At 37.8% G+C, this 11552-nt stretch overlaps 1 protein-coding gene across 6 annotated transcripts in view; it reads right to left on the bottom strand.

Annotated features, from left to right (window-relative positions):
• The window catches only part of CSMD3 (CUB and Sushi multiple domains 3), a 1548521-nt gene that overhangs the window by 224252 nt on the left and 1312717 nt on the right, over nucleotides 1-11552 (bottom strand). For all 6 annotated transcript variants that reach the window (XM_075582415.1, XM_075582410.1, XM_075582412.1 and 3 more), the window contains 2 exons: nucleotides 9668-9748; nucleotides 7740-7853 (listed from right to left, as the gene is read on the bottom strand). In XM_075582415.1, coding sequence (XP_075438530.1) covers nucleotides 7740-7853; nucleotides 9668-9748 — 195 coding nt within the window. The remainder of the gene's footprint in view (nucleotides 1-7739; nucleotides 7854-9667; nucleotides 9749-11552) is intronic.

Here is an 11552-nt window from a genome sequence, read left to right as displayed (position 1 = left end):
CTAAGTGTTTGGAATTTGCGCTGTTTGTATCTTGGTTTTTTTTTAATATATATATATATATATATAAAAGGAAGAATGAATATGCACAGACACTCTATACTTCATCACGAAGAAGGAAGATACTGCTCACCTGTGGGACATCACTTCTCACAACCAGATCATTCCATAAATGATTTAAAAATCAAAATCCTCAATGGAATGTTTAAAAGCACCCAAGAACGGAAAACATTTGAGCTCAGAATGATAAGACTCTTTGACACCAAAACCAAAGGACTTAATGTGGACATGGGTTTTCTCACACCCTACCAAAATTGTCTGTAATTATCCTGCTTGCCTCTATTCTTATCCACACTTTCTCTCCCCCCTCCCCAGCATCCCTTCCCCTCCCCACTTTTCTTTGACACTGTCCCCTGGCTTCAAACACTTAACACCCGACCTTATCTACAGTAAATATCTCTTTGTTTTTTTTGTTTTTTTTCTCTACACTGTTTTAGCATTGATTCCTGTGTAAATCAGTATTGCTGACCTGAAGAAGAGAGGAGAACTCTCGAAAGCTTGTCCTATGACATAAATTGTTAGTCCAATAAAAAAGGTATCACCTAATACTGAAGAACTCATTTATTCTGCACTATCGCAACTGGACTAACACGGCTACTTTCTGCTTTATATATATATATATATATATATATATATATATATATATATTGTGACATAGTCCCTCGGCAGGGCACCGCCATGTTGGTGTATGCGCGCGCACGCGCAGTGAGATTGCGCATGAGCAGGGCAACTCCGCAGCGGCCATTTCAGGGGGCGCACGAGTGCAAGCTGCAGAGGGGCAGCCATTACAGGGAAAGCATGAGGCTCCCTATGTAAAGGCTGCAGATAGAACTACAATCCCCATGATGCACAGGGGCAGTGACACCACCTGACACCAGGGAGCCAGTAGGGCTGAAGGATTCTGCTGAATAGCAGGAAAGACTATTGCATGCTGGAACAGAAAGCAGTCAGTAAAGACCAGGAGCCTGAAGCTGCAGGATAGATCCAAAGAGTAGTGCTCCAAGGATTAGGCCAGAAGTTAAACCCCAGGGCCCAGTTAATTCCCTGAGTCACAGTAGAGAAGTAACTGTATTGTGTATGGAATTGCCTTAAGACAGGGACTCCTTCACTGTATTCCTAGTGAGAAAGAGGTTGCAGGACAGAGCCTAAAGAGAAAAACCTGTCCTGCGCTTCAGTTATACAGCAAATGCACCAGACGGTGTCAATGTCTTCATGTGGGCTGGGTATGAGGAAGCTGTGAACGACCCTAGGGTGACCGGAGTAAGTGGAGAAGCAATAAAGTAAATACACTTACCTTTATCTCCACTCCGGTCTGGGTCCTGCTAGCCTCTGTCCTCCAGCTCCCGCGTGCTGCCTTCAGTAGTTATGGATGGATAGGAAGAGTTCCGGCGCAACTACGCCTGACATACTCCACGAGGTCCCGGAAGAATTCAAAAAAGCTTTATTGGCACATAACAACACCAGGGCTACACCACGATCTCCCCCTCTACGCGTTTCACCCTCTGGAATAGGGCTTTGTCTCGGAGTGGGGAGACGTGGTATTGCCTGAACATTTGAAGTAAAAAGCCAGCGAAAAACGGGTAACAATAATTAACCCCTTCATGGGAAAATGCACATAGTCATATAACATTGTCATACACATGAGTATAATAATATCATTCAAATGATAGCCTGTATAAAGGGTTAAATATATAATAACCACAAATGACTTTAACTATGGCTAGTCAATTGATATGAAGGTACTTTAAAAAGCTGCTTGCAACATTACAAAATGATTCAACATCCTTGTTCCTATGATTTCCTTATTAAACATGCCGTCTCCAATCTATTAATATAGGTAAAGCATATCTTAATGCATATAACCTAAACATTCAAATGGTAAGCAATAAAGTTAGACTGCTAATTGGAATCATAATACAGGTACAGGAAATTGACTGGAAGAAAGGGAGAAATGGAGCAGGATAATGAAAAAGAGGGGGAGGGGGGAGGGGGGAAGTCGAGGGCGAGGGGGGGGGATAGAGTAGGGAAAATGAAAGGGGGCATGGGGGGGGGCAAGGGAGGAGGGGGAAGGGGAAAGAGGAAAGATCACATACTGAGAAACTAGAAAAAAGAAGAAAACAGACACAGTGAATATCTAATGAAGTATCTAAATGAATTATTCTATAATGTTAAAATGCAAAAAAAGACACACAGTATATCATATAAACCTTTTCAGACAGCAAGATGCATCTACTGTTATATTATAAAAAACAACGTAAATCCCATTCCAGATTGAGTCCATTGGGTTGCAGGGTATTCAAGGCAAAAATCCAATAAGCCTCTCGTTGATACAAGATTTTCTTCCGATCTCCTCCACGGGGAGGTAAAGGAATATGCTCAATGGCTATACATTGCAGTGAACTTACTGAACCCAATGGGCAAGTGTTAAAATGTATAGATACTGGATGCATCATATCGTGGTTGCGAATAAGTCTCAAGTGCTCTAAGATGCGAATCTTGAGCACTCTACTTGTGAGACCAACGTATTGTTTCTTACATCCACATTGTAATAAATACACTACAAAGGATGTCTGACAAGACATGAAGGATCTAATTTTGAAATTACGAGTTTCATCACAATTGGAAAAATGTGTGGATTTTCTCATAAATTAACAAATTTTACAGTGACCGCATTTAAACGAACCCTGTAATGTAGGAAATAAGGATAATCTGTTTTTCTTACAGGTATCAGGCTGTAGCATACTTGGTGACAAGAGATTGCCTAATGTAGCCGCTTTTCGGAAGACTATACGAGGACCAGTACATACCATTTTTTGTAACAGTGGGTCTAAAGATAGTGTAGCCCAGTGTTTATGAATAATTGATTTAATGGCATTCGCTTGTTCACTGAAATTGGTAATGAAGTAGGGCGCATCAATGCCCTCATGGGGCATAATTGTGTCAGATCTTTTAACATTCATGTTAATTAACAAATAGCATTGGGCACAGAAAGAGATTTGGTAATTAACATGAATGTTAAAAGATCTGACACAATTATGCCCCATGAGGGCATTGATGCGCCCTACTTCATTACCAATTTCAGCGAACAAGCGAATTCCATTAAATCAATTATTCAGAAACACTGGGCTACACTATCTTTAGACCCACTGTTACAAAAAATGGTATGTACTGGTCCTCGTATAGTCTTCCGAAAAGCGGCTACATTAGGCAATCTCTTGTCACCAAGTATGCTACAGCCTGATACCTGTAAGAAAAACAGATTATCCTTATTTACTACATTACAGGGTTCGTTTAAATGCGGTCACTGTAAAATTTGTTAATTTATGAGAAAATCCACACATTTTTCCAATTGTGATGAAACTCGTAATTTCAAAATTAGATCCTTCATGTCTTGTCAGACATCCTTTGTAGTGTATTTATTACAATGTGGATGTAAGAAACAATACGTTGGTCTCACAAGTAGAGTGCTCAAGATTCGCATCTGAGAGCACTTGAGACTTATACGCAACCACGATATGATGCATCCAGTATCTATACATTTTAACACTTGCCCATTGGGTTCAGTAAGTTCACTGCAATGTATAGCCATTGAGCATATTCCTTTACATCCCCGTGGAGGAGATCGGAAGAAAATCTTGTATCAACGAGAGGCTCATTGGATTTTTGCCTTGAATACCCTGCAACCCAATGGACTCAATCTGGAATGGGATTTACGTTGTTTTTTATAATATAACAGTAGATGCATCTTACGTCTGAAAAGGTTTATATGATATACTGTGTGTCTTTTTTTGCATTTTAACATTATAGAATAATTCATTTAGATACTTCATTAGATATTCACCGTGTCTGTTTTCTTCTTTTTTCTAGTTTCTCTGTACGTGATCTTTCCTCTTTCCCTTTCCCCCTCCCCCCTCCTTTCCCCCCCCCCCTGCCCCCTTTCATTTTCCCTACCCTATCTCCCCCTCCCCCTCCACTTCCCCCCTCCCCCCCACTCCCTCTTTTTCATTACCCTGCTCCATTTCTCCCTTTCTTCCAGTCAATTTCCTGTACCTGTATTATGATTCCAATTAGCAGTCTAACTTTATTGCTTACTATTTGAATGTTTAGGTTATATGCATTAAGATATGCTTTACCTATATTAATAGATTGGAGACGGCATGTTTAATAAGGGAATCATAGGAACAAGGATGTTGAATCACTTTGTAATGTTGCAAGCAGCTTTTTAAAGTACCTTCATGTCAATTTACTATCCATAGTTTAAGTCATTTGTGGTTATTATATATTTAACCCTTTATACAGGCTATCATTCGAATGATATTATTATACTCATATGTATGACAATGTTATATGACTATGTGCATTTTTCCATGAAGGGGTTAATTATTGTTACCCGTTTTTCGCGGGCTTTTTACTTCAAATGTTCAGGCAATACCACGTCTCCCCACTCCGAGATGAAGCCCTATTCCAGAGGGTGAAACACATAGAGGGGGAGATCGTGGTGTAGCCCTGGTGTTGTTATGTGCCAATAAAGCTTTTTTGAATTCTTCCGGGACCTCGTGGAGTATGTCATGCGCAGTTGCGCCGGAACTCTTCCTATCCATGCAGGACAGAGCCTGACTGTCAGCACAGTGTGTAGCAGGAAGAGACTCTTATTGCATAACAGAGACTGTTTGCAAAGGGATAATCCGGCTTGGAATCCCTCCCCTATGGAGTCAGTGTGTGCATTAATTTCTGCAGAGAGCAGTGCAGTGCTACATGGGATCACGTTGCGGTATTGCAGACTCCTCAAGGATTCTCCTGGTTAGGACCATAACCAGGAAGGTATTATATTAAAGTGCACCAACGGGCCCCAACACAGGGAAGCGCTGTCCCTCACACACACACTCCAATCTATCGCTGGTGAACACTAAGAGGTTAAGTGCCCTGGCACATTGGTACACCAAGGACTAGGGTGATATAAAGACTGACACTAAAGTGGTGCAACCATTTACATGTGTGGGGTGATGTGATGATATTCATGCAGGGGAATGTCATGCTGTTTATGTATGAAACGTTATGCAAAGGTTATTATTATTATGCTAAGTAAATACTGTTTTATCCAACTGCGTGTGGTTACTGTATATATTGGTTCTGATAAGGGAACACTCCCACCAAGTTGGGATCCCTCATCAGTGGAGGCCCTGCACCAGTGTAAGTATAAGCCAGGCTCCCAGTGGTGGAGGCTCAGGCCTCTTATAAGCCTCACAGGTGACAGCAGCATCAGTAGTTACCGTACCCCAGGGGTGCAAGGGCTACATACACATTCACATAAAATTAAATATACATATTGTTTACAGTATGATATATACAGATTTGATTTTAAATGAGTTGTTAATATTTAGCATTATTGTATAGTGTAATGGAATAAGGTTTAATTAATTAATTCTGAGCTACTCTCCTTTGCTGCTGCTGCTGGTCTGACAATTCTGTGGGGAAGATCATGTGACCAGGCAATGACTGATACATTTGTGCTTCATGCTCGTGCACGGCTGTGGAGGAGGCAGGACTCACAAAGGGGTGTGCCAGAGCCTGTTACAGAAAAGGAAGGGGTTGTGCCTTTCTAAATGGTTGCTATAGAAACAAAAATGCTCGTTACATAAGAATACATTAAAAATTGTCTTTCAAAGTTGTTTTAAAAAAAAAAAGAAAATGCTACAAGTATTTTGTCACAGTACAGAACTGATTTATTAAAAAAACCACACATGCAGGATATTGACTGAACTGCAGCTTTAAGTGTGTGTTGCATCACTTCTCACTATATTGTTTAGACACGTTTGTATCATGTTATCCCCTACAATTGATCAGATGATGACCACACATCAAACCATAACCAAAGGTCCTAACAAAGTAAAAACATAGTAAAAAGACATAACAGGCTAAAATCTTAATGTAGTAGCATAAAAAAGGCGTATTCATCAATAAAGGTCATATTTATTTTGTGTTTTGATGAATAGAAAAATGGATAGATAGATTTTACGACAGTTACATCTATCCTCACTGGGCTTGAAAGCAGATGTGACCAAACTTAAGGTACTGTAGAAGTCCAAAATAGAAATAATTCAGCGCACAGCTAATGGAGTGGGTCCCAAACAAAAATAGTAAAAAATATCATCTTTATTGGTCCATAGTTAAAAAACGGAGGTTTACACCCTCCAGGTTAACCTCCAAACATAAGGTAGCCTTTTAGTCTAAACATTTGTAACTCCTGATGGATATAAATGACTTGTGTCAAATATCTGTTGAGATGCTTGGCAATGGAGCACTCACCATAACAAAAAGCTAAGGACATATGGTATGTGTGAGACCATGATGCGTGAATGGTGTTCTTTTTGAAGTTTGAAATCACTCTACTGTAAAGCATGTATTTAACTGTCCTTCCAAAGACTTTCTTTCCAAAACTCCCACAGAGCAGGACCCTCTATTCTTAAGGCAATCAAGCTTGGTGAGATCAGGACAATTGTTTATTACTTATTGCATCCAGTACTTCACTTTTTCTCATAATACTCATTATTTGAATTAGAATTCTCAATCTGTTCTGTATGACACCTTTTTACATTAAACTAGTTACATTATTAGCATACTTGATTGCATTGATTAGATCTTCACATCCTCAAGAAATGTTCCTATTTCATTTTTATTTTGTGTCTGAGTGTCATGTAATTCTCCAAAACTTTACTTTTTTCTCAACTTATCTTTGGTTGTTTTTAGCCTCTTGTTTGCCAGTCGGCCTCAATGTCTCAGAAAATTTAAATCTAATTGTAATTTAAGACTCTATATGAATATAACAGTAACAGACAAGGCATAATCAAAAGGAAGCACATGCCAATCCTAACCGTGGGGAATTGATCACTTCTTTCAGGTGCTCTTACTGACGGTGTTAGATAATTGGAAATACAAGAGATCTACAGTATGTGCTGTCTCGGACAGTGATGTTCTTATTAGGCTCAGTCAACTAGACACACTGTACTATGTTGATTTCAGTGAATGGGACCAATTGGGACCAAATGTTTAGTCTCATGTTTTAGTTATGAATAAAGCAAACTTTCTCATTATTGTAAAAAAAAAAAAACCATTTCAACATTTTTTGTATATTTTGTAGTACCGGTTATTTTGTATACATTTAATTGAACTTAAAATAGACCATCAGATGAGTAACGGATATTACTGTTCTGGTAGTTAATTAGGAAGGGATCAAAAAAGCCAGGTTACAAAATCTACTATTGTTAAAGATGACACGTGGAACCTTTTTATGTGTAATTTTATGCACTCTGAAATGAATGTAAATAATAGTGTCTAATACCAACATCAATATTATGGAGCATATGTACTTAGATTTGTTATGATTTGATAACATGTGAATGGTAATTTCTCTTGTCATTTTTTTTCTTGGATATGTCAAAATAATGAATATAGTTTGAAGGTGATAGTTGGTTAGAAAGGAACAGAACCATATGCTGAGCTAAAAGACATCTGTCTCATTATCCTCTAGGAATTTTTTTTTAAAATAGCATTATGTCTTCATATTTGAAAAACAACTAATTTTTTGACCATAGAATTTACAATATGTTTTTATTTATAAATCTGCAAAATAATTTGCATTATATGAATAGATATTTTTGTAGAAGTAAAAATTATTCAAAAACCTTGACAAGAAGGTGGAGATCCGTCCATCTGAAGCCGTTCACCCAATCTGCAGGTCAGAATTTCATTACCAACCAAAGTAAAGCCAGGTAAGCACTGGTATCGTAATATGTCCCCTATGAGGAAAAAAATGGGACAATGAAAATGAGATCTAAAACAAAGATTTGAATACAGTAAAAAAAAACTTATACTTCAGGTTATTTTGTTTATAAACATTTTCAGAATAAGCTTTCAAAAATGACCTAAAAACACTTATACATTTTAGTTCTGTCAAGCCATCAATAATCTACTGTAGTTTTAACTAATAAACCTACTGTATCACTATCACTTGTTCAATTGGTATTGTAATGACAAGGTACCTCTAAATATATACAGTAGAGGCAACTCTTATTCTAACAAAAACCAGTGGCAATTCCCCAAAAGACCCAGGTACACCCAGGTACATTCTGAATACATGCCTTAAACTAGCCCCAGCATTTCTGCATTGATTAATGGCCTATCAGATTAACAGCGGGGGTCCCTGGCAGTCCCATTCAAACTGAATGGGACTGCCAGGGATCCCTGCTGTGTTAATCCTATGGGTCGTTAGTCAATGCAGAAATGCCTTAAACGTGCCTCAAACTAGCCCAGAACATACCCAGCACATACCCAGAATGTAACCCGGCTAGTTTACAGCAAATGTTAGAATAAACGTTGCCTCTACTGTATGCCAATCTGTTATCACATACAGTACCAATGACTAAGTGATCCTAATAACATACTTATAGACTACATTTGCACATAGGTCCATCTAAATACTGTTGCTAACACTTTCATGGTGACACAATTTGGAGTAAAGGGCAGTAAATATCCTTAAATAAACCGAAGTTATACTGACCTGCAGTCAAGACTGTTTTGGATTGAAAGTTATAATACAGAAGTATATTGCTCTGATTTCACATGTTATCACAATGTAATTGTTCATGTCTTTTGAGCAAATTCAAATATACTGTATGTCTTGCCAAATATTCATGACAAGTTCATGTCACCATAAACTGGCTAATTTTGGATGCCATCAATACCCAAATCAAAGAACAGGTACTGTATCCTCTACTAGAATGGAAAGTTTCTATTTTTGTCCATCTAGTTTTCAGACGTTAAAATGAGACTACGGGTTCTTGTGATGTTTGTACAGTATCGTCTAAATTTGTTGTTTTTTCTAGATGAGGAAAGGACATTTGATTTGATTTTCTGGGGATAATTCCATCTTGCCCAAATACTGAACAATTCTCATCACCTTTTGTAGCTCACAATTCATTTAAGTGCTCGGAGACAGACAATAGGTTATCTTTAAAATGTTGTCTTATTATTTTAGGGATATGCTCATGTCATTCTTTATCAGTTGCCAACTAAAAATTAAGTGATGTAGTCAGCAATTCAATGGGATGTTTATAAATAACTCTCAGAATTTCACCAAATTGCCATACATTTCTACCTGGAATATACTTTGTGTAAAAACTATTTACTGTATAGTAGAGCTACATTTGTATGGGATAAATATTATATATAATATCACACACTAGAGTTAACCTGTTAAAATCCTACGTAATGCTAATTCACACAAAAAAAGAAAATATTATTGACTATTCACCTACAGCTTTTTAATGGAAAAAAAATACTATAACTTTTTAGTTTTGCCCTAACCTGTTCGGTGCTTATTGGGTCTTTAAAACATCGTCACTGACAAGTGAAGCTTAAAAATTAATTGCATATCTTGGAGCAAAATTAGAGCAATATATTTGCAAATACTGTACAGTATGAATAATCTTTGTATTAACAAAAAAACTATTTTAACAAAAAGCTTTAGCTGCTGTACCCGCACCTGTTTTCAATATTTTATAGTATAAAAGTTTGAAATACAACACCAATAACATGCACATTCATATATTACCTATTTCAAACTCATCATCTTCTGTCAGTATTTCTGCATTTGGTACACTTGGAGGGGGCTGGCAAATTCTCAACTGATAGGCTGTAAAACATACATGTTTGATTTATTAATTTGGTGCAGACAAAATATTGTGTTTGCTATTTTGACATTAAAAAACGCAAGAAGAAAGCTTAGGTTAGTAGCATTGTTTTATTTTATGTGGTTAAAGCACAACAGGGCACATTATTTTGTGTTTTTATACAGCAACTTCAGTCCAGTAAGGTCGTTCACACTGTTCAAACTGCATTTCTAAACTAAGTATCACAATGTCATAAAATATTGCCTTGCCAACACTATAGCTCTAACTACATTTTAATATATCAACTTTAATTTACATGAATAGTAAATTAAAATAACTAATATTTGCAGGTTGAAAGCTCTTAAACTGATTGACTGTAACCATATCTACAGTACTTACTAGTAATTTGACATGTGGAAGACTATGCCTGTATTCATAAGAGGAGGAGCAATGCTGATTCTGGCTTTTAGTCTCCCTAACTGCAGCAGGCAGATTAATGAATCCCAGTTTACCTATGATTTTAAATATCAGTCTCCAGCTGTAAAATCAGAATCCTCCCTCCATCCCTCCTCCTCATTGTCAATCAACCACAGCCCCTACACCTTTAATGTCAGGTTAATAAAGGCAAGGTTCCCACCTCATTACCAATCCATTACCTACATACACACACAGCAAATATATTATACGAAAGTCATCAATTTGATAATTTGGACGGGGGAGTAAGAAGAGCTGTGGATTTGCATTCTTTGAATACCTCATTTGAAATTTGGACACAGTTCAGAATCATTTCACAAAGCATTTTTCTCCATTTGAACGAAGTCCAAATTGTATATTTTTTTGGACAGTGGGACCCTTTTAAACAAAACATATGTTTTGTGCAGACACAAATTTCACATAAATTGAATGAGAAGTTGGGGAAATGTATCTTTTGATTGATTAAAATGTATGAAGCATGAAGAAGAGTCAGAGTGTGGTTTTTCAAAATATTTCTATGAGCCCTGGACTATAATAGAAGATTAAAATGTATTGTTTTTTTGTTTGTTTTTTTAAACTTGCAGTGTGTAGTCTTTTTGAATACAGTACATTCCTAAGGATTTTTTTACAGTAAAAATAAGACTACACAGTTAAAATAACCTGCCTAACATTTTTTTAGAATGCAATTCTGATAATGCAACAACAATTAACTACAAGGTTGGGTTACGTATCAAGCAAGGGGCAATTTATGGGGAACATCTTTATCATATCTGTATCAAAGGAAAAATCACAATGAAAGTAAAAGGATTGTATTCTTTGGTAAATCAATGCAATTGTTTTGCTCCAGAATTGATCTATTTTTGTCTTGATACAGTACCCCAGTAAGTAATATGAAAACTAGATGTAACATGCATGATATAGTGTATGTAGGATAATCCTTTAGATTGGGAGGATAACTTTTATATAGGGTATGGCAACTGTCCTAGAAATTGCATCCTGTAAGTAGGACTGTATGAATAGTGAGGTGTTTGGCTAGGCCAGAGGTAGGCCACCTGTGGCTCTTCCCACTCCTACTTGTGGCTCTCTGCAGGTTACCAACCCACAGCTGCTGCCTCTCTCCCTCGTTATCCTGGTGGTGGCTTTGGTTTGTCCTGATCAGTGCTTGTTGGGCCTCTTGTTGCCGCCGGGCCCAACATCTCCCCAGCTGCTTGCCCGCCTCTCTCCTGTACTGTCCCACATCGGGCTCCCATGCCGGTACATGTCGGAAGTGCATGTTGAAACTTCCGGTGTTAGCCGATGTCACAGCCCAGCGTGGAACTGTACAGGAGAGAGGCAGGTAAGCAGCTGGGGAGA

The sequence above is a fragment of the Ascaphus truei genome, chromosome 2 (genome assembly GCF_040206685.1).
Source record: "Ascaphus truei isolate aAscTru1 chromosome 2, aAscTru1.hap1, whole genome shotgun sequence".
Classification (NCBI taxonomy): Eukaryota; Metazoa; Chordata; class Amphibia; order Anura; family Ascaphidae; genus Ascaphus; species Ascaphus truei.
The sequence above is the reverse complement of the archived record's forward strand: the minus strand, read 5'-3'. Positions and strand labels throughout refer to the sequence as shown.